General features: G+C 49.9%; 1 protein-coding gene across 3 annotated transcripts; it reads left to right on the forward strand.

Moving 5' to 3' along the window:
- Nucleotides 1-14760: 14760 nt before the first annotated feature.
- On the forward strand, nucleotides 14761-25491 carry FANCE (FA complementation group E). Of its 3 annotated transcripts, none has more exons than XR_014326550.1 (10): nucleotides 14761-15198; nucleotides 17603-18224; nucleotides 18796-18840; nucleotides 19166-19234; nucleotides 19530-19673; nucleotides 20075-20198; nucleotides 20424-20502; nucleotides 21860-21922; nucleotides 23159-23284; nucleotides 24827-25491. XR_014326550.1 is itself a non-coding variant. In XM_082849032.1 (10 exons), exons 1-10 carry the CDS (start codon nucleotides 14951-14953, stop codon nucleotides 24926-24928), a joined length of 1626 nt encoding a protein of 541 aa, XP_082705158.1. In that variant the 5' UTR covers nucleotides 14761-14950; the 3' UTR covers nucleotides 24929-25491. The 3 variants fall into 3 exon arrangements, 2 of the variants coding, with proteins under 2 accessions (XP_082705158.1, XP_082705159.1); XM_082849032.1 differs by having other exon boundaries at nucleotides 21856-21922; XM_082849033.1 differs by lacking the exons at nucleotides 23159-23284; nucleotides 24827-25491 and adding an exon at nucleotides 22249-22313.
- The last annotated feature ends 1691 nt before the right edge of the window (nucleotides 25492-27182 follow it).

Genomic DNA, 27182 nt, shown 5'->3' on the forward strand with positions numbered 1-27182 from the left:
CCCACCCCACCCACATTCTGTAGCCTGGACAGGGCATTTGGAGCCCCCAGTCTCCTAGCCTTCCAGCCATCCTGCTTCACCGTCCATCCCTCCTCCTGCAGGCGGGGGGCCATGAGGAGAGGTGGGCCTGCCTGTGCAGCCCCTCCTCCCTTTGGCCCTGCCCGGAGAGAGAGGGATAAAGGAGCACCAGAGCAGCCCTGCCTGATTCTCATTAGGGGCCACAGCTGGGATGGACCCTGCGGAGCCGGATGGCAGCAGCCAAGGTGGAGTGAGCAGGACCCGCTCCCAGCGACCACACAGGTAGGGGCCTGGGTTTTGGGAGAACACAGGGGAAGTGGGAGAAAATTCTTTGGGGTTCTGTCTGTCCACTGAAAGCTCAGTCTTTAAGAATTTGGGGTGCATCAGGTGGGAAAAGGGGCTTCCTAGCCCCCAACCCAACGTTGGAAGTGTCTGGAGACTATCTCTCACCCCTCACAGTTCAGAGGAGGAAACTGAGGCCAGACAGGGGATAAGTCAGGGCTAGCTCAGGGTCTGACCATTTAGGGCAGAGATTCCCCATTTGCCTTTTTTCTCTTCCACTCAACAAATGTTTCTCTGCCCAGAAATACTATACAGCTCCCTGCAGTGGGATCTGGTCCTCTGGTTATCTTTGTAGCCCCAGTATGTAGCCTGGTGCCAGGTGTTCATAAGTGTGTGAATGGAAACACTTCAGGTTGAACATTACACCATTAGAGAGTCATTTTTGGGGTATGCTAGCTCACTAGGCCTTCCATCAGGCATTCATACCTTAGCACAGATTCATTTTGCCAACAGATGGAAGAGATGAGTTCCCCAGAGAGAACTGAATCTTGGGTAAAGGAGGGATCATTGTAGACCTTAGGGTCTCAGTGTGAAATGGTTTTCCCAAGCTGGGAAGAAAGGCAATCTGGCAGCAAGAGGAAGGCAAAAAAAGAAGATGGACATTTACTAAAGGAGATTTTCAGTTGTTCCTGGTCCTGCCCAAAGCTCAAGAGGGAAGGTGGGGCTTCTCTGGTGGCGCAGTGGTTAAAAGTCCGCCTGCCGATGCAGGGGACGCAGGTTCGTGCCCCAGTCCGGGAAGATCCCACATGCCGCGGAGCGGCTGGGCCCGTGAGCCATGGCCGCTGAGCCTGCGCGTCCGGAGCCTGTGCTCTGCAACGGGAGAGGCCACAACAGTGAGAGGCCCGCGTACCGCAAAAAAAAAAAAGAAGGAAGGTGGCATGCTAGACTAAGTTTGGCCCTCAAGTTTTAAGAATCTTGGTCAGGGGGCTCACTTGGCAGGTTCCACCTCCCCCTCACTGTACCCAGCCCCACCTTCCTCATCCCTACTCTTCTCTGCACACCCTGTGTTCACCCAACAGGCCAGTCCTGATCACTGCGCAGGGGTCCACTGCTCTGGCCTCCCAGCCACACAGCTGCTTTTGCTGCCTCCCCAGGCCTGGATTACCGGTGACTTCTGGCTGTTCTGTCCCCAACCCTTGGCCTCAGAATTTGGCTTAAGAAATTCCCCAAGTCCAGCAGCCCTCACCCCTGACAAGTCAATCTTGGTTAACTAGAGAAGTATTGTGCTGAGTGAGGACACCTGGGTTATAGTCCTAACTCTTCCGAGTCCCAGGCCAGTTACTTGACCTCTCTGAGCCTCAGATTTTGAAAACAAAAGATGACTCCTGACTTTTAAGGCTTGTTTTGAGGATTAAATGAACTAATTTGCCAGTACCCCAAACAAAATGTGTTTTATTGGTATGTTAAGGCTGTGTGGGTGGAGGGCAGGACTTATCAGAGCATTTAATATGTTCATGTATGGTAAGCAATATACAACATGACTCTAAAAAAATATAGAAGGAGGAGTTTCTCGAATCAATTTGATCACAAAGCCCCTAGCTCCTGTTGCTGTGGCTCGTCTGATGGTCTAAGAGCACCTCTGGACATGCTGGGAGAGCTCTGTTGCTGGATCTCTCAGCTTGTGAAGGAGCTAGTATGGTGGCCTCTTAGGCGGTCCTGGAGGTCAGCTTCATTGGTGGTCTTTAGGGAAAGCAAAGCTTTGGGGACTGGGGACAGGAGGCTTTCAAGCCCTCCTTTGAGGGCCACTGGCTCCTCCCCTAGGGGGTGAGAGGCTCCTCCTCTCAGGTCACCCACCCTTTCTCCAGTGACTGTCATTTCCACCTCGCCCCTCACCCCAACCTCCATCCACCTTCTATCCTCCCTAACTTTGGCTGTCACCACTGATCTGGTCCCTCCCCCACTGCAGCCTCTTCCTATCTACTCCTCATGTTATAATTGGGAGCAGAAACATACCAGGCCAGGCATCTTCTATAAACCTAAAAGAAATTTGAAAAAACATGTGTCCCCTCCACACTCCAAGTTATCTAATGGTATTCATCATAACGTAAATTGTTGCAAAGGTTAAATTTCTAATGTATTCTAAATAGTCCCACTTTAATACAATTATTCTTTTTTAATTCCAAAAGAAAGTTTTAAAAGATGTTTTTAGAGTAGTTACATCACTAAATCAAATGCTTTTTACCGTTTCTGAATCTTTCTTCAAGACTGGCACTTCAGGCAAGATTTTGAGGGATGTGTTCAAAGCTCTCAGCTTTGAACACAAAGCTCACAAGAACTTGCCCTCAATCTTCCTGCAGGAGTCTCTCAATTTTTCCAAGCCAGGCAGTGAGAATGATTGAAAGTCACCATGGGGTACTGGGCTGGGGCTGGCTGTAGCTCTGTGCAGAATTTCAGTCGAAGGTATTTCGGGCTGTTTGCTTTGGGACCTGCCAATGAACTTGCTGTGTGGGCAGCTGAGCAGCAATGGCAGGTGAGCAGGGTGGATTTGATTAAGTACATTATTCTTTTCATGCATCCAGTGGCATCTAAATACCAGAGAGATTTAACATATACTGTCATCCATTTAAAAGTATATAAAAGCAGGCTCTTTACAGTTTTATATAACTCCTTTTCTCCTTGAATACCTATTCTACTTCTCCCACAGAATTTTACCAATACAAATATTTTTCTTCTCAGAAGTCTTTCACTGATCACGATATTATCTGTTCCTGCAGCAAAAATATTTGTGAAACAGAAATATGACTTTTTTCTAGATTTAGTTATTAGTAGTACTCAACTGATCAAAAGAAATAAATTACACACTTTTTTTTTTTTTGGCCATGCCATAGGCTTGCAGGATCTTATTTCCTTCACCAGGGATCGAACCCAGGTCCTGGCAGTGAAAGTGCTGAGTCCCAAACACTAGATTGCCAGGGAACTCCCTACACACTTTAACAGTTAATTACTAAATAACAAAATTTTCATTACAAAATTTAGATGAGATTGTTGCTTCCCCCCCACCAAAAGAAGCTCATGTATCCATGGATAAACATTACTTATTGCTAGAATAAGACCGGATTCAACATCAGTTTCTTTTTTTGGGGGGGGAGGGTTGTCTGTTATTCAATTTTATTTTTAAAAATTTTTATTGGGGTATAACTGATTTACAATGTTGTGTTATCAACATCAATTTCTATTTCTTTTTTTTTTTTTTTTTTTTTTTTGCGGTACACGGTCCTCTCACTGTTGTGGCCTCTCCCATTGCGGAGCACAGGCTCTGGACGCACAGGCCCAGCGGCCATGGCTCACGGGCCCAGACGCTCCGCAGCATGTGGGATCTTCCCAGACTGGGGCAAGAACCTGTGTCCCCTGCATTAGCAGGCGGACTCTCAACCACTGCGCCACCAGGGAATTAATATTTATGAATGGAAGCACTGAGAAATCTTGTTCACATAAATAAGCAAATGGAAATGAAAGGTTATTTGTTATATCGGGCACTCAATTCTTTGAATTTCTTCTGAATTAAACCAAAAATGACGTAGTGGTCTGAATTAAAATCAAAAGTTACCGTTTAATGATCTTATATTACCTTCCTGGCCCTCACAACAGCTTCCATAAAAATAACATAATAACAACTACAGTTATTATAAGTATTATATTATGTAATAATATAATAATAGTCATTGTAATAAGGACCATGTGCCTGATGATCTGGTACCTTCACCAACAAGACTGGTGCCTGTCACCCATCCTGCCCTTCCTCCACCTGCTTCTCTGCCAGGGCCTCTCTTGGAAATTCTCTGGAGAATGGTGGGGGCCACTCTATGGCAGACCTCCAGCATCAGCTGGCAGTCTGTGTTCTCTTGGGACAAGAGTCTGGCCTCTGTCCCCGTCCCTGCTGCCCTGGCCACTTCACATGTGGGCTTATTCCCACTCCTGGCAAGGAAGCACACGACAAGAGCAGAGGTCCCCAGAGCCCTGGCTCAGGCCTGGACACATAGTAGATTCTCAATAAATGTTGGCCCAACTTGGCCTCCTCCCACCCTTCCCACCTCACAGGCTGACCCTCAAATGTCCTTGTAGTAGTGGTGACGATGATGATGATAATGATGACAGCAGAGTGATAAGAACAGCTAATATTTATTGAGGGCTTGCTATGTGCCAGGTATAGTTGGCCATGTGTATCTGTGGGTTCCGTTTCCGTGGATTAAACCAACCGTAGATCGAAAATATTTGGGAAGAAAATCCCAGAAAGTTCCAAAAAGCAAAACTTGAATTTGCTGTGTACCAGCAAATACTTACATAGTATTTACATTGTATTAGGTGTTATAAGTGATCTAGAGATAATTTAAAGTATACAGGAGCATATGCATAGGTTATATGCAAATACTATGCCATTTTATTTTTTTTTAATTTGCGGTACGCGGGCCTCTCACTGTTGTGGCCTCTCTTGTTGCGGAGCACAGGCTCCGGACGCACAGGCTCAGCGGCCATGGCTCATGGGCCTAGCCGCTCCGTGGCATGTGGGATCTTCCCGGACTGGGGCACGAACCCGGTTGAGGTTGAGGCGGACTCTCAACCACTGTGCCACCAGGGAAGCCCCTTTTTTTAAATTTTTATTTATTTATTTTTATTTTTTCTATTTCTTGGCTGGGCCACGTGACATTCGGGATCTTAGTTCTCCGACCAGAGATTGAACCTGTGCCCCCTGCAGTGGAAGCACGGTGTCTTAAACACTGGACCACCAGGGAAGTCCCTATGCCATTTTATATAAGGGACTCGAGCATCCACGGATTTTGGTGTCCATGGAGGTTCTGGAACCAACCTTGCACGGATACCAAGGGATAACTATACTTTACGTACAATATCTCATTTACGTTTTACATCATCCCCTGAATTAAGTACTGATAACTTACAAATGAAGAAACTGAGGCATGGAAAGTTTGTCCAAGCTCATATAACCAAGAAGTAGTGGTACCAGGCAGAACTGCCTATGTAATTTGTGGGACCCAGCACAAAAAGAAAATCAGCGTCCCTTGTTCAAAAATTTAATAATTTTAAGACAGCAATGGCAGAACATTGAAGCAAGCGTGGGGCCCCTGCGTGACTACACAGGTCTGTGCCCATAGAGCAGGCCCTGGTTCCGGAATCTGAACCCAGAATTCTGAATCCAGAGCCCACCAGACTCTGTGCTTGGAGAAAGTAATAGGAATCACTATGATTTACTGAGCTCCTGCTATGTGCATTGTGCGAAATCTAAAAAAACCTTCACAACAACCCTGAGGGAACAGGAGGCATTGTTACCCTCATGTTTAAGGGGGAGGAAACCAAGCTTTAGGGAAATTGAATTACCACCCAGGGTTATCAAGTGGAGTCAGGATTTGAACACAGGACCAAACCTGAAGCCTGAGTCTTCATGTCACACAGCGTCTTTCTAGAAGGATCACAAAAGCAGGAACTAAAATGGAGCTGGGCATGACTCAGATGATCTCTTAGGAATTTTGACCGAGGGGCCTGTCACTGGGGGTCCAGCCGCTGCTTCGCTCAGGACCGGAAGGCATCCCAGGTCTGCAGATATTTCCAGCGAGGCTTCTGCTTCCACAGAGATGGATGCAGGTAAGTGCCTCTTCTCCTCAAGTGGGGAGTGGGCTGGGAGACTCGGGAGGGAGGAATCATTCTTCATGGACCATGCATCTTCCCAGAGCCCCTCTGCCCTCAGCTCCAAGTACTAGGCTGAGCTAGCTCTGAGCCGTGAAGGAGCTATCCCTTTCTCTTTACCCTTCTCTTCCTCACGACAGCTACCGGCACCTGCAGCCTCCCTGCCACCTGCAGCCTCCCCACCACCTTGAGTGGGGCCGCCGCCATTCGGAGCCACACATCACCCTGTCAGGCCCCCTGCAGGGACTGACCCGCAGGGGCTCCGAGCCCTCCTACCTGCCCTCTGTGACTGCCGGATGGGGTTGGGCCGGGGCCTACCAGGGCATGGAGCCTGGCCTGGAGGAGTTGTTCAGCAAGGCTGAGGACATTGGTGGCAGCTCCTGGAAGTCCCTGTCCCTAGCATGTGAGTCATCAGGGGTACTGCAGGTGGGCACAAGTGAGATCTGAGACCAGGGTCCCTGCTCTGTCTCTGAGCAAGGTTTATATTTCCTTCTGCCCCCTCCCTCCTCAATATTCCCAGCCAGAGGGAAAATTTCCTCTGGCTCTGTTGCTCTCTGTGTTCTAGAAGCAGAATACCATGGTGCCTGTGGAGTCAAACCACCTAGTTTCAAACGCTGGCTCCACCACTTAGGAACTGTGTGACCTTGAACAAGTCACTTAACCTCTCTGAGTCTCAACTGCCTCATCTGCTAAAGGGCACTGATAATAGCACCTACTCACAGGGTCTTGATGAGTTCGTATATGTGATGTGCATAGCACAGTACCTGGCACAGAGTAAACACTAAATACTAGTAGTTATTTTTAAAATTATTGCTCTAATTCAGTGCTGTCCAACAGAAATATGTTACATATGGAATTTTTTTCCTTAACATCTTTATTGGAGTATAATCGCTTTACAATGGTGTGTTAGTTTCTGCTGTATAACAAAGTGAATCAGCTATACATAGACATATATCCCCATACCTCCTCCCTCTTGCGTCTCCCTCCCACCCTCCCTGTCCCACCCCTCTAGGTGGACACAAAGCACAGAGCTGATCTCCCTGTGCTTACCCTTCCCCCTCCCCGTGTCCTCAAGTCCATTCTCTATGTCTGCGTCTTCATTCCTGTCCTGCCCCTAGGTTCTTCAGAACCACTTTTTTTTTTTTTTTAGATTCCATATAACATATGGAATTTTTTATATCAGCTTTATTGAGATATAATTCACAAACCAAAAAATTCACCAACTTAAAGTGTACGATTCAATGTAATACAGTATATTCAGAGTTGTACAAACATTAGCACTGTTTTTTTTAATTAATTTTTATTGGAGTATAGTTGATTGGCAATGTTGTGTTAATTTCTGTTGTACAGCAAAGTGAATCAGTTATACATATACATATATCCACGCTCTTTTAGATTCTTTTCCCGTATAGGTAGTTACAGAGTACTGAGTAGAGTTCCCTGTGCTGTACAGTAGGTTCTTATTAGTAGCACTATTTAATTCTAGAAGATTTTCATTACCCCAAAAAGAAGCCCATTAGCAATCACTCTCCATCCACAACCCCTCCCAGCCATTGGTAAACACGAATCTATTTTCTGGCTCTGTGGATTTGCCTCTTCTGGACATTTCATATAAATGGAATCATACAATATATGGCCTTTTTGTGTCTGGCTTCTTTTATTTAGTATAATATTTTCTAGATTTATTCATGTTGCAGCATATAAAAGTACTTCATTTCCTTTTATGGCCAAATAATATCCCAGGATATGGACATATACCACATTTTGTTTTATTCATTCACCAGTTGATGGATACTTGGGTTGTTTTTGCTTTTTGGCTATTATGAATAATGTTGCTATGAGCACTTATGTACAAATTTTTGTGCGGATGTATATTTTCATTTCTCTTGGGTATATACCTAGGAGTGGAGTTACTGGATCATATGTTAACCCTATGTTTAATATTTTGAGGAACCACCAAACTGTTTTCCAAAGTGGTTGCACCATTTTACAATTCACGCATGTAAATAAAATTTTTCTAGCAGCCTCATTTTAAAAAAAGGAAAAAGAAACAGGTGAAATTAATTTTAATATTTAACCCAGTATATCAAAAATTACATATCCAATATCGTTTCAATATGTAATTAATATAAAAAGTTAATAATGAAACATTTTAGAGACTTTTTGGTATTCAGCTTCAAAATCTCATGTGTATTTTACACTATGACACATCTGAATTCAGACTAGCTCCATTCCAGGTGCTTGATAGCCACATGTGGCAGGCGGCTATCGTATTGAATAGCACAGGTCTAAACAGTTGTGTTAGAGACATAATTCTGACTAGACTCTGAACTACTGGTGGACAGAACTTTACACACCCTCAGGGCCTTGCATGCAGCAGACGCTTAGGAGATACCACATGAATGAGTAAATGAATGAATGGATCCAGTTTTCCCCAACAGCTGCTAATGGTGATCACAGCTACTTCCCGAAGTCTCAGCCTATGTCAGACCCTGTCCAGGAGCTCCTGGCCCCACTTCAAAGCCTGGACCTTGAGGTGCAGCAGGTAGTGGAGGGGGAGGGGAAGAGGATGCCATGCTGGACCTCTGGGATGCCCATACCTGCTGGAGGAGGGCTCTGTGTTCCCTGGGGCCGTATTTGGGGTGACAGTGTGTGTGGGGGGGGCAGGGTGGGGGCTGAAGGGAGGATGTGCTCTGACCCTGCCTGTGGCTGCAGAGGGTGCAGGACAGTCGGGACATCGTGTGTGGCATCTGCATGGACAAGGTGTGGGACAAGCCAGAGGCCAAGCGGATTTTTGGCATCCTGCCCAACTGCAGCCACCCCCACTGCCTGGGCTGCCTGCGTACCTGGCGGAAGAGCCGAGGGGACTTCCCGCTGGGTGTCATCAAGTCAGTGTCATGGAGGGGCCAGCAGGGAGGGAGGGAAAGGTCCCAGAGAGGGGTGGGCTCAGAGACAGGCCGTTGGGCTTGTGACTACTCCTCTCCCACCTCCCACCCCATCCCACCTCGCAGGGCCTGTCCGCAGTGCCGTGTCCCTTCCAGCTACATCATTCCCTGCAAATTCTGGGTGAGCAAGGGGCCTAAGAAGGAACAACTCATCAGGGACTTCAAGGCTCGGACCAGGTGATTCTGGCAGGGGGAGCATGACTCAGGTTAAGAAAAAGGGGAAGCAGTCCCTGATCTATACCCTCTCAGCCGTGGTTCCCAGCATGGCATCCCCCAAATCCTGGAAGTGCAGAGTGACCAAGACAGCAGGTGAGGGTGTGAGCTATTTCCACTATTTCAGAAAGCCCAGTGAATAATAGTGAGTGACTGAGACAGTCAAGGCCAAGTTTCTCTTCTAGCCTGGCTCAGGATCCACACAGAGAAACTCTGGTTCTCTCAGCATGATGGGAAGCCCTGCTTGGCTTTTATTTCTGATTTTTTTTTTAAAGCAAGAAAGTATAGGAACTCCTCGGCAGTCCAGTGGTTAGGACCTGGCACGCTCACTGATGGGGCCCCAGGTTCTATCCCTGGTCGGGGAACTAAGATCCCACAAGCCACCATGGAAGTAGAGACTCTTACTGTTACCACGCTGTAGAAGGAGAAAGTGAGGCAAGGTCTGTGGGGCTTAAGTAAGGAAGTGGGTTTGAACCCAGACATTCTGACTCCTAACATGGACTAGAAGGAACCATGGGGAGGATATTGACTTGAGAGGAAGAAGGGCCATACCTGGGTAGCCAATTGACCATGAGGTTGAAAGGAAATTGTAAGATGATTAACGTTTCCAGATGGACGGCCACAGGACTGGTACTATCACGTGAGAGCTGAGTGAGGGAGACTGATGGAGAATCTGGTCAGATTGAGTGGGGTGGTTTTGGATGCTATCTGGATGGAGGGGTTCCTAATGCTAGGTTTGGTCAAATGGTAGGAAGAGGAAGAGGGACAGTCATTTTAGAGGGATTCCCAGGCTTCCAGCTTGGTGGTCAGCGGGATCCTCCATTCACGCGGGGACTGCAGGAAGTGGGAAAGACTCAACTGCGTTGGAGTCAAGCAGAGAGGTGATGATGCAGGAAAAAGGAAAAAGGCTATAAATATGCGCTTTATCTTTTTCTCCCTCTCGTCCATCTTTCTGTGCAAGAAAAAGCTGTTCCTACTTAAGCAGATCACAAGTTGCCCACAAGCCCTTCCTGTATCTGACCTTTCACAGAATGAAATTTGAAATCTCAGAAGTGGGAAACTTCTTAATCAATTTCATTAGCTAGCAGTTACCAAATCATAAGACCACCCCTCAGAAGAGGGCATTGTTCTAACCTGGTTACAGAGACACATTGTAGGGTTAACTGCTCTCCCTCCTCCTTTGGTGGTATTACTGAAACTTAGTTCAAAGAAGGAAAGGAGATTCCCAGGGTCACTGCTGTCCCAAATAGACTTTGTGGGAATTAAGAGAAAGGTACCACTTAAGACACTTTACTGCCATCTGCTGGGAAATAATTGTAATAAATATAACATCTACACTTGTCTATGTGACAAGGTGCCAGGATAGATGTGGTGGTGCCTTTGTGCTGTGTATAACCTACCCAACATTACACGTCGGCCTTGAGTGCCCCTTGTTCCTGGGGCAACTGGGCTTGAAGGTGATGGTCTTCTATCCTTCTGCCCTCTCATAGCCAGATTCGATGCCGGTTCTTCATGCGGGGGAATGGCCGCTGCCCCTTCAAGTCGGACTGCATTTACCTGCACCAGCTCCCAGATAAGGCCCCGACTTCTGATCCTCCCTGGCCCGGGAGTATGCAGCTGGCCTCTGTGAGTGAGGTGGTAACAGCAGGGATAAGGGGTCGGGGAGGCTGCTGGCCATGGTTTATAATAAATGTCTGTGATAAATGTAAAACCTATGTATGATGTCTGTGACATTAATTGTGCCTGCTTAGATGTGGTACCTTTGTGCTACGTACAACCTGCCTAACCTTATGTGTCAGCCTTGATTCCCCTGTACCACATACAACTGAGGTCGAAGCTGAGGGGTTTTCACTGATTTCTTTTTCTGCTCTCAGGTGGTGGGCAAAACAGCGTTCCTAGGGGGCACCGAGCCAGAGGAGGAAGTGTTCTTCATGGACTGTGCCCTGACCATGGCCTTCTGGGGTTCAGAACTCCTCCTGGACCCCAACAGTTCTTACCACTGCCTCCTGTAACCAGGATCAACGTGTGGGGGGATGGGGCTGAGGGGCAGGGGTTGCCAGGTGGTAGGTCTTTTCCCTTTGGAGCTTGGTGGGGGATGAAAGTAGCAAGTGCCCCACACCCATGAACTGCAGCAGTGACACAGCTGGGGAACATGGGGAGGGGGGATGGCTCTCGGGAAAGAGGAAGGGTTCTCACCCTCTTGCCAGGGACTTGGTTTTTAACTTTACTCTTTTGTAGAAGGATTCTGAAAGAAAACCAATAAAGTGCACCTAAGCCATCACTGCTGGTGTCTGAAGAGTGTCTGCTTATAGCCCAGGTGCACCCTCACCCCTACCCCCACCAAGGGTTTCTTCTGCATTTAATCTGTTGCAATATCACCTGTCACTTAGCCTTTGGAAAACTTCACTTTATGCTCATAAGAGAATGAGAACAGAAAGGGCAAATAATGTAGGTATTATAAAAATAGTAATGTCAGAGATCCCGTGAAAGGGTCTCAAGGATTCCCTCTTGGAATCCTTGTGGATTCCAAGTGTGGTTCAAGAACCACACTTGGAAGTTTTCTCCCTATTCTCCTTCCCATTGGCTAGAATGCAGACCCTGGTGGGCATGAACCAGAGCCACCACGATAAGGCTGGAGTTGAGGATGGGCAGGGCATTGAAGGCTGTTTAGCATTCTTGGCCCCGCCCACTACTTATCATGGCCTCCACCCCTTTGCCCCCAACATCATTTGGTCATTTGAAGACCAAAACCATCTCCTATGAAGTTAGAACTGATAAACTGAGATAGAGGTTCCTGGAAGAAACTTATTTCCTACTCTTTTGCCCTTTGCAAAGCAGGCACTATCTAAGACAGAGGTCCCCACCCCCCGGGCCACGGACCGATATCAGTCCGTGGCCTGTTAGGAACCAGGCCGCAGAGCTGGAGGTGAGCGGTGAGCGAAGATTCATCTGTGTTTACAGCCGCTCCCCATGGCTCACATTACCGCCTGAGCTCCGCCTCCTGTCAGATCAGCGGTGGCATTAGATTCTCAGAGGGGCTCGAACCCTACTGTGAACTGCGCATGCGAGGGATCTAGGTTGCGCGCTCCTTATGAGAATCTAATGCCTGGTGATCTGAGGTGGAGCTGAGGCGGTGATGCTAGCGCTGGGGAGCAGCTGAAAATACAGATTATCAATAGCAGAGAGGTTTGACTGCACAGAGACCATAATAAATCAACTGCTTGCAGACTCATATCAAAACTCCATCAGTGAGTGGCAAGTGACGATGAAGCTGCACCTAATGGAGTAGACTGGACATAAGCAACACACTTCGGGTGTCACTGTTTCCCGTCACCCCCAGATGGGACCATCTAGTTGCAGGAAAACAAGCTCAGGGCTCCCACTGATTCTGCATTATGGTGAGTTGTATCATTGTTTCATTATATATTACAGTGTAATAATAATAGAAATAAAGTGCACAATAAATGTAATGCGCTTGAGTCATCCCCAAACCATCCACCCCACCCCCACCCCCATCCGTGGAAAAATTGTCTTCTGTGAAACCGGTCCCTGGTGACAAAAATTTTGGGGACCACTGATTTAAGAAATACTCCGTAGTCTTTTCCAACAGCTCTCTTAAAATCTTTTTTTTTTTTTTTTTTTTTTTTTGCAGTATGCGGGCCTCTCACCATTGTGACCATTTTTGCAGTATGCGGGCCTCTCACCGTTGCGGAGCACAGGCTCCAGACGCGCAGGTTCAGTGGCCATGGCTCACGGGCCTAGCCACTCTGCGGCATATGGGATCTTCCTGGACTGGGGCACGAACCCGTGTCCCCTGCATCGGCAGGCGGACTCTCAACCACTGCACCACCAGGGAAGCCCTTAAAATCATTTTTAAAAAATTTTATTTTATTTTTTGGCTGCATCAGGTCTTAGTTGCAGCATGCGGGATCTTTTGTTGCGATACACAGGCTCTTCCTTTCAGTGTGTGGGCTTCTCTCTAGTTGTGGTGCATGGGCTCCAGAGCTCATGAGCTCTGTAGCTGCAGTACACGGGCTCTCTAGTTGTGGTATGCGGGCTCAGTAGTTGTGGCACGCGGGCTTAGTTGTCCTGTGGCATGTGGGATCTTAGTTCCCCAGCCAGGGATCGAACCGGCATCCCCTGCATTGCAAGATGGATTCTTAACCACTGGACCACCAGGGAAGTCCCTCCCTTGAAATCATTTTGGAAAAAATAAAAAATTTGACTCTAATGGAAATCAGATCCAGTTCAAAATATGCCTATGGGGCTTCCCTGGTGGCGCAGTGGTTGGGAGTCCGCCTGCCGATACGGGGGACACGGGTTCGTGCCCTGGTCCGGGAGGATCCCACAAGCCGCGGAGCGGCTAGGCCCGTGGGCCATGGCCGCTGAGCCTGAGCGTCTGGAGCCTGTGCTCCGCAACGGGAGAGGCTGCGGCAGTGAGAGGCCCGCGTACCACAAAAAAAAATAATAATAAAATAAAATATGCCTATGGCTTCCCATACTATTCAGGGTGAAAGACAAATTCCTCTCTATGATGTCAAGGCCTCACAAGATCTGGTCTGGTTACCTCTCCTGTTACTCCCCAGCAAGTGCACTCTTGCCTGACCACCTATTTAAAACTACCTCACTCTATCTCCCTTCCCTGCTATATCCTTGAAAGCACTTATCACAAACAAACATTCTATTGTTTACTTACTTAGTTGTCTGTCTCTCCTCAATTGAGGGTCAGCAACAATGAGGGCAAAGGTATTTATTTTGGTCCCTGCATCCTGAGCGCTAGGTGCTCAGTAAAGATTTATTGATTGAGTGGATGTGTGCATGGCAGCAGAAGCTGGGAGGATGGAAATACAAGCTGACACCCAAAGGAGGGTTTATGGGGTGCTGTGGGGCTCTTCTCCCCTCTGCCTTTATTCCTATCCTCTGCTATGGTCCCTCCCTTCGCTGGAAGCCTGCCTCCTCCAGCAGATTTCCTTAAACCAAAACCCTGGGAATTGGAGGCACTCTTGGTCCCTTATAAACAACCAGAGCAAGGCCACTTCTTGATCTTAGGGAGGAAGTTTACAGGAATGCCTTTGGCCATATCGATGGCATTAGGTTTTACTGCGACTCCATTCTCGGGTGTATTAGTAGATCGAACATTTCTGGAGAGGACTGAAACCCCAATGATGCCAGTTGATGGCCTGTGGAAGAGGTGACGTTATGGTAAATTATGATCAAATCCTATGGCAAAGCCCATGATCTATAGGCAACATGGGCGTCATGAAATTAAATGATGCTTGGATCCTGAAGTACAACCAGCAGGATCCCTGATATCCATTCTGTACGCCCGCCCCCTCACTTACTTCAGCGATCGGTGGAGGAAGCAAGGTTAGGGTCAGCCGCAGAGGACCCATCCTCCATCAAGCCCCGCCCCACTCTATCTCTTGCATGACCCCGCCCACTAACCGATTTCCTAGTGGCACCGCCCCCACTCTGGTCCCGCCTCATCAGCAGATCTGCACTCGGCCTTCGCCCCGCCTCCCTACTCCTATCCTACTTGCCCCTTCCGGCCTGCCCTTGCGCCCAGCCCCGGCCGCACTTCCCCGTTCCTTTCCTTTCTGACAGATCTAGTCTCGCGCGCTGGCGGGGTGCGAGTCCGAGAGCCTCCCCGAACTCTGAGGAGGGGATGTGGCGCGCGCAGGAAGGGGCCGGCCGCAGCATCAGGGCCGGCGCTGTCGTCCGCCTCCCTTTCCCCAGGCCCCGGAGCTGAGGCCCGAAACCAGAGCTCGGGGCAGCGCGGCTCCCTGGCCCCGGGCATGGAGGCCCCGGAGGCGGCACCCGCTCAGGCTGAGGGCGCGGAGCCGGCGCCCTGGGCGCACCTAGAGGCCCCCGCCCGCCTCCTGCTGCAGACGCTGCAGGCGGGGCCCGACGGGGCGCGGCGCGGCTTGGGGGTGCTGCGGGCTCTGAGCGGCCGCGGCGGGGAGCCCTTCGGCTGGGACCGCGTCTTCGAGGCGCTGTGCCGGGAGGAGCCAGTAGTGGAGGGCCCGGACTGTCGCCTGGAGCTGTAAGTTGTCCGCCCGCGTTCCTCCTGTCCTGCTGGTCGCGGCGGCCGCTGGTGTAGCTCGGGGCGCCGCCCGTCATCCTCCACGGTGGTGTGAGGCAGGGGCTGGCGCTACCTACTTCTCTAGATGAGAAGACCGAGGCACAGAGAGGTGAAATACTTGCCCCGAGAGCGGGTCCCTGCCGCGCGCCCTGTGAGGCGGGGCCTCCGGCAGACCCTCATAGCGTAGGTACTGGGTGCAGTGCTGCCTACCTAGACGAAAGACACCTGCCCTCGGTTGGGTGTAAATGAATAATTATGTCAGTGGATTCTAACTAATTTTAATCACACACTTCCATCTCTTATCTCCAGTATAGGTCAAGAGTACACGTGTGTTAAAATACGTACATTGTCAAGTATACATAAATAGAAATTTTTTTAAATTTTATTTTTATTTATTTATGGCTGTGTTGGGTCTTCATTGCTGCACGCGGACTCTCTCTAGTTTCGGAGAGCAGGGGCTACTCTTCATTGCAGTGCGCGGGCTTTTCATTGCGGTGGCTTCTCGTTGCGGAGCACGGGCTCTAGGCGCGCAGGCTTCAGTAGTTGTGGCATGCAGGCTCAGGAGTTGTGGCGCACGGGCTTAGTTGCTCTGCGGCATGTGGGATCTTCCTGGACCAGGGATGGAATCCGTGTCCCCTGCATTGGCAGGCGGACTCCTAACCACTGCGACACCAGAAAAGTCCCCATAAATAGAAATTTTAAACGTGGTAAATGACAATAAACATCTGATCATGCTGGCTTTATATTATCAGTTTTTCAAAGCATAATATACAGTTTAGGGGAAGATCTCTTACCTTGAGGATGGTGTTCTTGATAATTTTTAGTCTTTTGGGTGACTTTGAACTTTTTCCCCCTCTTTATGTGGCTAAGAATCCCTACTAGGAGCAGAAGTGTCAGCTCTGCCATTTTTGAATTAGGTTGTGCTTCCCTTACTGGTAGTCAATTTCTTTTCTGACATCCTTGTAAGCCATGTGTTCGTTTTGTTAAGAAAGATAATACAGCGTCCATAGATGCACTTAACTATCTAGTTAAGTAAAATACAGAAAGTAACGTAGTGAGGTGCCACCTTCAGCCTCTAGGGGGCTGAAGAGCAGGCCTCCCACTCTCCTTGAATACCCCTCCCTAAGAATTGGGTTGGACACTGGAATATGGAGGGCCAATCCATATTTTAAATATTTGTAATACTTAATTTTTTATGTTTTAGATAAATAGAAATAGAAGTTCTATTATTTTCTTCCCACACTCCATCTTGAATTTCTTTCAATAGAATTTTCTGAATCCGCAAATTGGACGCTCTAGAAATGTTTACCCAATGGTCTGGCTCTTTCTGGACAGAGTAAGGGGAATGGAACGTAACCTGCGGTCCCTGGATAGAACTGTACTGCAGTATAATTGTTTTCTTTTGTAATGCTATGTATTTTATGCATTTAACCCTCTTATTCTGATAAGGGAATCCATGCACAAAAAAGGTAAAAGTCCTTGGAGTAGGCTCTTCCCGACTTCTCTACTTCAGTATCCTCCACCACAAATTGACAATCTTTTTAACTTTTACTCTAGTTTTTTCTCTCATTTAGTGTTTTTTCTCCACAAAAAAATAAAAGGTTTCGTTCCTGTCTTATATATCCCAAGTGCCTCTGTGTGTGATGACAAACAGCCCCACAAAGTCATGTATACAGAGGTGCAGAGGCGTGATGGGTGGTGGGCTAGATGCACTCATGACCTGCTTGCCACTCCAGCAAGCCTCAGGTCACATAGCATCTGCATTCGTGCCTTTGTCACGTTACAGATGGCTACTTTGCTCTGTCCACAGCAGTCTTGCTGATCCGTGAAACTTATTCTCAGAGATTTAATTCAGTCAATAAATGTGTACCAAGTGCCTGCTTTAGGCTGGTGTTGTGCTGGGTACTGGGACACAGAGGAAGGAGACACTGCTTCTGCCTCTCAGGAACTCAGTTCAGTGAAAGGAACATCAGAGCTGGACAGATGTGACCCTGTGAGTTCCAGGGGACTGCCAAGGGGAGCACAGGGCTGCAGGCTAAGCGTTGCTCAGTATTCTGGAGTATTATTTTTACGTAAAGTTTGGGAAAGGGCTTCTTTTTCTTTTTTACATAAAACAAGCATGGATCTATTATAGGGTAGGTTTCAACGTGAATTTCTGAGCTGAAATAGGAGATGTCAAAGAGCAGGGCCTAGTGTAGTGTAGAATAGATGCCCACTTGTTGAATGACTTCCATGCCGACTCGCAGGTACTGCCCACCAGCGCCCCCGTCTGTCCGGTGCCATCTAGCCTCTAGCTCTACCCAGTCTGCCCTATGTTCCTTTCAGCAAGACACTCTTAACTGCTTGTTCTCCCTCTGCTACCCAGGAAACCACTGCTGCTGCGATTGCCCCCGTTATGCCAGAGGAACCTGATGTCCCTACTGATGGCTGTTTGGCCGTCGCTGCCCGAAAGCAGTCTCCACCCTGTGCTGCAGATTGTGCAGCAGGATCCAAGCCCCGACCCTGATCCCTGGCTCCGGGCCCTTGGGGAATTTCTGCGAAGGGATCTGGGTGTTGGGGTCTCCACTGAGGGAGTGTCCCCACTGTCTAAAAGGTGCCAGAGACAGCTCCGAGGCCTGTGTAGGCAGCTGGGCCAAGGGGGCAGGAAGTTGAAGTTGCCCCAGGCTCCAGATCCCGAAGGGACAGAACAGGAGGAGGACAAGGACTCCCAGCGGCCTGGGAAACGCAGAAAGGAAGCGGAGGAAGAGCCTGCCAGTCCTGACGGGAAGAGGGCCCCCAAAAGGCTCCGGTATTTGGAAAAGGAAGAAGAAGAAAGTCATGAGGAAAACAGACCTGAACATGAATCTTTGGAATCCCTGGCCAATGGAGGAGGTGCATCGTCCATTAAGAACCAGCCTGTTTTGGGGGCTAAGCCCAGTGAGGCTGGTCAGAGTCTAGAGGATGCTAAGGGCCTACCTGAGAGTTTGGAGTTGCCCAGAGCTATCCAGGTACTAGGGTGAGGAGGCTGCTTTCGAGTGATTCTTCAGGAATGGGGGGTTTAAGCCGGTTGGGATACTGTGTCCCACCTCGGATGACTGTAGTCTGTGGAGCAAGGGGAAGGAGGTGGGGTTGAGGGAATGTAGTTTCTGCTCCACAGATTCTACAGAGGAGGGGGTGGGGACAGGAGTTACTGGAGGTGGGAGCCCTTGACCTAATGATCAATAGTGTGAGGTTAAGGGTACCACGGAAGAGGAAAGGCTCTGGAGCTACCCCTGCCACCCATCTTATGGGAATGGGGGAATCATACCAGCATCCAGCCTGTCCTCCCAGCCCAAGGCCTGGGTCTGCCCCCATTAGGATGTATGCAGAGAAGACAAGTCTGTTCAGTTGGGTTTACATAGGTCTTGTCTAGTTTGAGTTCTTTAAGCACTTTGCAAGGTTTACGTTTTGGCTCTCTTGAATCATCTTTGCCCGCTAGTGCCCACTGACCTGGGGCCTTCTCAGAGAGGGGGCTGGGTCTGGGTTGGGGGCCATGCTGCGTGGGTGGGGACATGGCAGTGACTGGGCTCTCCTCTGCAGGAACAAGTTCCCAGGCTGCAGCAGCTGCTCAAGACCCTCGGGAAGGTGACCGGCCCTACTCTGCTACCCATAACCCTTTTTCCGCCCCCTGCCTGGACCCCAGCTGTGCCCCAGGAAGCCCCAGTGCAGTGAGGCACAGGCTGTTTGGGTGAGGGGGGTGGAATGAAGGTCTGAGGACAGTCCCTGCAAAGGCTTTTCTTGGTCCAAGTATGTTGTCTAACCTGAGACAGGTTCTAATTCCAGGCAAGTTCCTCTCCTCTAATAGCACCTTCTGGGGTCCTTAGCCATCCACTCTGCCAATTGAAGGGGTGGCCTCAGTGACTTGTCACTGAGGGCTCTGCAGGTCCTAACATGGGATTTGCCTTCCCAGGGGTTGGAAGGGCTGGAGGGCACCCCACCAGTTGAGCTGCAGCTTCTCCACGAATGCAGTCCTGGCCAGGTGAGTCCAGAAAAACCGCCTGGCCCTGAGGACACGGTCCCTCTCCATTTAAATTTGTGTTTCCCTGCCTCATGTAGGAATTTGGGGAGGGGATTTTGTTGGGTTTTTTGGTCTCAGGGGCAGGGGTGACCCTCAGTGGTTTCTTTTAGCCCTTGGTTCCTCCCCGTAGGGCAGCTCTCCCCACCTTACCTTACCCTGGAGTGTCCTGGCCCCGCCCCTTCTGCTGCCCAGTTGGATTGAGACAGCCCAGCAGAGACAGGCTGAGTGTCCCGGTGTCCTCCCTCCTCCTTGGCAGGTGGACCTGGTGTGTGCCCAGCTGCAGCTCCCACAGCTCTCGGACACAGGTCTCCTGCAGCTCTGCACCTGGCTGCTGGCCCTTTCACCAGACCTCAGCCTCAGCAATGCTACTGTGCTGACCAGGAGCCTCTTCCTTGGACGGGTAGGTGCGCTGGGATACACATGGAGTGCCAGAGACAGTGAGTGAGAGAGTCTGAACCCTCAGTAGGGTGGGAGAGGGGGTTCCCAGCCTTGCATGCATCTGCTTGTCTGGGGAGCCTGGGGCAAGGGAAGGGCATAACCCCCTAGGCCATCTACCCACCTGGCATCTAACTCCTCCCTCTTGGGCCCCAGATCCTTACAGAAGTGGAAGGGATTTGGGGTTTGGGAGCTGGGGAAGGGAGCTATGTGTCCTTTCCAATGAGTGGATCCATGTGAGTCCTAGATGAAAGAACTTCTTTTTTCTCTGTACTGTAATGTGTGAGCCTCTGAAATACGTGTTCAATAAACACTGATAGGAAGGAAGAAGAAAGAAATTAATATTTTCCTCCCCGTTGGCTGTAGATTCTCTCCCTGACTTCCTCAGCCTCCCGCTTGCTCACAACTGCCCTGACCTCCTTCTGTACTAAGTACACCTACGCCGTCTGCAGAGCCCTCCTTGGCACTGTGCTCCAAGCCCCAGGAATAGGTAATTCTGGAATGGGCCCCAGGCCTGGTAGCTCTTCCCTGTCTGTTCCCAGCACCCTTCACCCCCCGGGTGGCCCTGGCAGGAGCTGAGTTTTCAATAAATGAAGATACCTGTTGCTTCCCTGACGATGCCACCTGTAAAGGGCCAGGCATTTTGTTCCCTGCTAGCCCCATTCTCTCCTGCCACCTGCTCCCAGACTTTTCCCCTCTGCTGTCGCCCACCCAGGTCCAGCTCAAACAGAGTTACTGTGTTGCCTTACAAAGGACGAGGCCCTGCAGCCGGACATGCAGGCTCTAATGCTGGGGTGAGTGTACAAGCTCCACGCTGGCCCCACCCGCACCTCCTCCCTCTGGCCAAACCTGCTCTTGGCATTCTGGACTTGGAGCCGGCTGGGTACCAGGCCCCGTGCCTGAAATACAGGCAGTGGCACAGCCATTGCCCCCTCTCGCTGTCCTGAGCCTGGCTGTGCCTTCCCACCTGTGGGCCCCTGTTAGTTGCCATCCCATGCACCTTCCCAAGCCCAGGGTTTCAGTCTTCTGTGCCAGGTGCCCCCGGGAATGCGAAGAGGCTGGCACTCCTGCTCTTGAGTTCTTGGCGTAGTTGGAACATGGCGTAGTGGTTCAGAGCACTGGCTCTGGAGTCAGACAGACATGGTTGCAGGTCTCAACCTTGCCTTTTATTTAAATGTGTGAGTTTTAAACAGGGTATTGCATCTCTGAGCCTCTGTTTCCATGTATGAACTCTGTAGAGTTTTTCTAGATAATGTGATAATGCATTTAATGGCCTCGGCACAGTATTTGGCACCTAGTGAGTGCTCAAATGTTGTTATTAAATTGGTGTTAAATTTAGGTATCAAAATTGGGGAGTCAAGATACAGACATGTAGAAATAATGAGTAGGTGAGATCTCATTGGACACTAACATGAAATATGAAATGCTAAGTATAATATGAGAAGGGGACAGTCGCAAAAATACTGCCAGCCACCAGTTATTGAGCACTTTCTCTGTGCTTTAGATTTATTACTTCATTAGTCTTCATGCAATCCTGTGAGGTAAGTGCTGTGGCCACCTTAGAGATGGAAAAACTGAAGCTCAGAGAGGTTGAGGGAGGTGGCCAAAGGTCACACAGCCAGCAAGTGCAAAAGCCTGGGATCAAACCCAAGTCTGTGCGCCCAAGAAGCCACACCGTTTCCATGTGACATCCTGCTTTTCCAAACAAGCTGAGGACAGTAGGTGCAGCTGGAGTGGACCTCACCATGGGCTGGGTTCTGCAGGGAGGTCTCGCCTTCTCTAGGAAGCCTCCTGTGTGTCATCTCACCCATCATCATCCTCCTCTTCCCTGGGTCGTCCTCCGCTTTCAAACTCAGGAGGCACTATCAACTCCTGGTTATTTTCCAGGGGACCTTTGTACCTCTCACTGCCAAATCCTTCATGTCAGGTCCCGGGGGTCTTGGGCTGTGGCCTTCCCAGCACTGAGTATGGGCTCTGCAGCAGTGGCTGCTAGATGGCCACCAGCATCGGGGGGCTCTGACTACTTCCTCTGTTGGCTGGAGATCTTGGCTGTCCCCAGGGCCTTGCCCTGCCTTGGGGTAGGAGCAGTAGATATTCAGGCTCAGGTGGGAGGCTGAGCTTTCCTCACTGGGGCCTGTGCCTTGCAGACAGATCTTGGAGCTGCCCTGGAAGGAAGAGACTTTCTTGGTGTTGCAGTCACTCCTGGAGCGGCAGGTGAGCAGGCTGCCTTGGGGAAGAGTGGACAAAGAAGTGCTGCAGCGCTGTGGCTGGGTGTGCAGCTCCTGGGTGTCTGACCCCTTTGGTGATGGAGGGGCAAGCAGGATGACTGGCCTCCGGCAGGGTGCCCGTGACAGTGGGAGGGTCCAGGGGCTTGAAAGGCCGGTAGCAGAGAGCTGACTGCACGGTGAATCCCAGCTCTGCCTCTTAGTAGCTGTGTGGCCTTGGGGAGGGACTTTTTGATGTGTGTGTGTAAATTTAATTTATTTTTTAATTTAATTAATTTATTTTTTGGCCGCACTGCATGGCATGCGGGATCCTAGTTCCCCGACCAGGGATTGAACCCGTGCCCCCTGAAGTGGAAGCGTGGAGTCCTAACCACTGGACTGCCAGGGACAGTGCCTAATTTATTTTTGAATAGGTAATAGATTCATATGTTCACAATTTTGAACGCTTAAAAGGATATAGTGAAAAAATTTTCCCCAGCCACCGAGATTCCCCTCCGCAGGGCTAATCAGTGTTACTAGTTGCAGGGGAACCCTTCCAGAGATGCTGTCTATATACAAGGACACATGGTGAAATTTACTTTTCCCCTGCCTTTTACATAGATTGTAACACACCAAGCTCAGTGCTCTGCACTTTGCTTTCTTCATCTAACAGTACATTTCGGCAGTTTTTCCATATATCAGTACCTAAAATTCTGCCTCATTTGTTTATAACGTAGGTAGTTGACTTAACCTCTTTATGCCTCAGTTTCCTCATCTGCAAAAGGGGAGTGATGATAGCACCTACCACATAAAACTGGGGTGAGCACTGGGGTGAGCACTGAGCACTCTGGTGCTCAGAGTGGTACCTAACGCATAAGTGTTTATTAAATTGTGACTATGAAGATCTGTTGTTATTATACTGCCAGTGCCCCCTTGGGACCTCACTCCTTTATATCTTCAACCACTAAGCCAGGCGAGGGATCCTTGTCCCCCATCTCCTAATCTGAGCCTGTGCAACAGTGGCCACCATTTTTTGAGACCTGTGTGCTAGGCTTTATGTGCATAATCTCATTTAATCCTTTTCACAGTCTTCAGAGTTTGACATCATGAGCCCCATTTTATAGATGTGGAAACTGAGTCTCAGTTAAGTGACCTGCACAGGGTCACCTGGTTAGGAAGTGATGGAGTTGGGAGTTGAATCCAGGGTCCTTTCTTGTGCTACTGTCCGATCTCCTAATGTGTGCAGGTGGAGATGCCCTCTGAGAAGTTCAGTGTGTTGATGGAGAAACTCTGTAAAGAGGGGCCAGCAGCCACCACGTCCATGGCCTATGCCAAGCTCATGCTGACAGTGGTAACCAAGTATCGGGCCAATGTGAGTATTGGTAGGGCCATGAGGGCTGCTCCTGCTGCTCTGAGCCTGCCACGAGGGTATATGTTTGTCAGGGAGAAAACCCTGAGTGTTAGCCTTGGAAACCACAAGTTCAAGCCCAAGACAGGGGAGTGAGACTGCTTAGGAGTTCATTCATCCAGCCAACACTGCTGTGGGCCAGATGCTATCTGGGGCATTAGGGAATCCACAGTGAACATATCACAGTTTCTGTCCTGGACTTGACCCTCTCCCCCAGTTAGTGAGAGGGGAGAGAGATGATAACTGGCTCATTGTAATATCTGGTAGGAGCCAGGTGAAAGGTATGCACAGGGCATTTGATGACAGAGGAAAAGGGGGCAACTAAACCTTGTTTGTGGTTGGGAGTTGGGACAGGCTTCCTGACTCTTAAAGGGTGAGTGGTAGTCAAGGGCGGAGATGAAGGAAAGGGCATTCCAGGCAAAAGAAACGGTGTAAGCACTCAATGTCCCAGGGGATCTGCAGGTACATCATTGTAGCTGAAGCCTAAAATCCCAAGAGTAGATGGCTGTAGGGGATGAAGTTAGAGAGCTAAAATACTGAGAGCTGATACTTGTAGCCCCTGATATGTTCCAGGCATCGTTCTAAGCCCTTTGCATATGTTAACTCACTAGTTTATTCCAGGTGTTAGTCCTATGAGAAGATGCTATTATTAGCTCCATTTTATAGGTGAGGAAATTGAGACACAGGTTAAAGTAATTTGCCCGAGGTCACATTGCCAAGTCATGGTAGCATCTAATGGAGGGCCCTGTAGGTTATGGTGAGGAGCTTGGGCTTTATCTTGAAGACCAGGTCTTCTCTTGGCTCTTAACCCTTTCCTTGGGATCACAGGCCTATGTGATGATTTGGTGAAAGGCATACATCCTCCCAGAAAAATGGAAATATGAATACACATCTTATGCACAATTTCAGGAAGTTCCTGGATCCTCTGAAGACCCTCTGTAGATCCTGGAAGGACCTGCAATATGAGGCATCAGAGGTTATCTCAGGGCCTTCAGCTGGAGTGACCTGATTAGATTTGTATTCTGTAAAGAAACCTCTGGCCTTGGCAAGGAGTGGGAATTGGAGAGTGAAGGTACAGGACAGAGATGGGTCAGAGGTTGCAGCAACAGGTCAGGGAAGAAAAGTGGCCCAGAAGGAATGTGGCAGCCACAGTGGAGTGTCTCTGAACCTCAGTTTCCTCATCTGTAAAATGGGAGGATTGTGAGGATTAAATGAAGTCATGCATATAAAGTGCTGCCCCATAGTAAGCACCTAATAATTGTCAACTATTCTTAATATGGCTGACATAGTACGTTGTGCAGTTAGTATTTGACCCAGGTCTACCTGAATCCAAACACCTTGCTTAACCATGGTGAGATAATGAGGATAGATTGCTCAGGGAGTCATCTCCTCCTATTGTGCTTGTGTCCTGGATTTCTCTCTTCTAACTAAACAGAGCCCAGGGGCAGAGGGGAGACGGGAGGGATCAGCTGCTGGAGTCCAGACATGATTCTTCCTTCTCTGCAGATCAGTGAGCCCCAGAGGCTGGGCCTGGCTGCAGTTCTGGAGCTCAATACCACTTTCCTGAAGAAGTCCCTGCAGGCTGCCCTGAGACATCTGGCCCCCTGACCATCCACCAAGGGACCACCCTCCCGGACCTCCCTCATCAGATTCCCGAAGGACACTTCTGCCCTGAGCACCTCATCCTGCCCCTTGCCTGGGGGTCAGGGCTGAGCCTGGCCATCCCAGGGGTCAACTGTCTCCCTGCTCCAGGCTGCAGAGAGGCCATCTGGGCCTCCCAGCCAGCAGGAAGGGGCTGGGGCTAAGGGGGCTGGGTGAGTTGTATTACCAAGAGCTGCTGAGCCTGGGCTGCCTCCTTGTCATTTCTACCTCAGGCTGTGGGGACAGACACTTTAAGATAGGCATCAGACTTCCTTGATGGTCCAGCGGTTAAGACTCTGCACTTCCATTGCAGGGGACGAGGGTTGGATCCCTGGTTGGGGGAGTTCCGCATGCCGTGAGATGTGGCCAAAATATAATAATAATAAATAAAATAGGAGTTAAGATAGGCCTCAGTAGGGTCAAAGCAGACCCAGAGTGGACGACAGTGATGCTCCAGGAGCCTTGGGAGATCTGTATGTTTAGTACAGCTCTCTTGTGCTCAAGTGTATGTTATGATCCTCTGTGTTGTTTCTGACTTAAAAATTTATCAGTGGTATTTGATAAAAAGCAGGAAGTTCAGTAATGTCTTATTAGAAGCAGTGCCTGCCTTCCTACTAACTCTGGGTGCATGTTTGCTGAAAACACATACCACACCACCCCCACCCTGCTCAGTGACAGGGGCATCTTTTTCCAAGGGAAATGTTCGGTGAGGGGAAGGTGGTAGAGTTCTGTGGGCCAGATCATGTATGATACCACCCACCCCAGCCCTATCAGAGCTGTTGAGTACGTGGGTGGGCTGTGCATCCTGCACTGGGGAGGGGGGCTTGAGGGTGAGAGTGACTCAGCCTGGAGTTGGGGAAGACTTTTGGGCAGATGATGGCTTTTGAGGAGGGATCTGAAGGGCTCCTGGGATTACTGTGAGCAGAGAACAGGATGAGGCCTATTGGACAGGAAAGACAGAAAGGGTGTGCAATACTGTGGGCTTGTGTGTTCTACAACTATATTCCCACAGCACTTAGCTAGGCGCCTTGTTCATAGTAAACACTTAACCTGGGGACTTCCTTGGTGGTCCAGTGGGAAAGACTCAGCGCTCCGAATGCAGAGGGCCTGGGTTCGATCCCTGGGCAGGGAACTAGATCCCACATGCATGCTGCAACTAAGAGTTCGCATGCCGCAAATAAGATCACATATGCTGCAACTAAACATGCCACAATGAAGATCCAGCGCAGCCAAAATAAATATTTAAAAAACAAACAAACAAAAAGACACAACCTGGAGATGTTACTGAGTCAACTATCAGGTGAAAGTTCATCACAGAACCTTACCCGCTCCTCCCCACCGCAGGCTCTGAGGCGCCGGGAAGAGAACTAGACATTTCCCTTCCCACAACCTCCTCAGAAGCCGTGAGCCTCCGTTAGAACAAGATGATGAGGGAGAGAGGTCAGGAGCAAAGCCTGCTTTTGAGAAGTGAAGCAGGTGCTAAGGTCAGGAGGAAGCGTGGAGGTTTAAGGGACAAACATGTCGGAATTGCACGCTCTCAGCGGCCGACACGGGGCGGCGCCCAGGAGTGTGACTACTGCAGCTCACCGCCCTGGGCCCAGCCTCTTCCCTACGGGCCTGGGGCAGCTGCTGGTGGCAACGGGCGCCCGGGACCGCCGCAGCTCTATGGTCTCCGCGTAGGTCTAGCAGTGCAACACGCGGCTGCCGCAGCGCCCCACCCCCGGCACTGAGCGACCCGACTGCTCTCAAGGGGGAAGCCGCGGGAACAAGGCATTTCTCGCGATAACCAGGTCCTATTTGAGCGCGTGCGCGAACTGAGTTGTCTCTTTTCCGGTTATCGCGACGCCAGGAGCTATGAGGTTAGTGGCGCTTAGAGTGATATCCGTACTCATCCGCGCCTCCGGGCGCTCCCGTGGGGAGGGAGACACTACGGGCGGCATCGGGGGTCCTTGCTTATGCTTCGTAGCGGGGCATTTTTGCCAGGCTTCGGCCTACGGGCCTGGCGTTGGAGTTCGCGTGCCAAGGCCGGCCGCCAGTAGGGCCCCTCTTCCCCGGGGTTCGCATCTGGTCCAGACTGCCTCACTTGGCGTCCGGAATACCCGGGGAGTATTCCGTGGACCATCCCCGAGCCTGAGCCTTCTGACACTCCAACGGATTGGTCCACTGCTCGCTGGTCCTGAGCGCTCGTCTTGTTTCCTTCTTGCAGCAGCAAAGTCTCCCG

The sequence above is a fragment of the Leucopleurus acutus genome (genome assembly GCF_964270905.1).
Source record: "Leucopleurus acutus genome assembly, chromosome: 10".
Taxonomy (NCBI): Eukaryota; Metazoa; Chordata; class Mammalia; order Artiodactyla; family Delphinidae; genus Leucopleurus; species Leucopleurus acutus.

Bases quoted from the DNA above. Each gene is read 5' to 3' on its own strand.
- FANCE (XM_082849032.1), top strand. From the start codon at position 14,951: ATGGAGGCCCCGGAGGCGGCACCCGCTCAGGCTGAGGGCGCGGAGCCG. The intron at 18,841-19,165 runs GTGACCGGCCCT...TTGCCTTCCCAG, and splicing joins TGCTCAAGACCCTCGGGAAG to GGGTTGGAAGGGCTGGAGGG. The intron at 23,285-24,826 runs GTGAGTATTGGT...CCTTCTCTGCAG, and splicing joins TAACCAAGTATCGGGCCAAT to ATCAGTGAGCCCCAGAGGCT.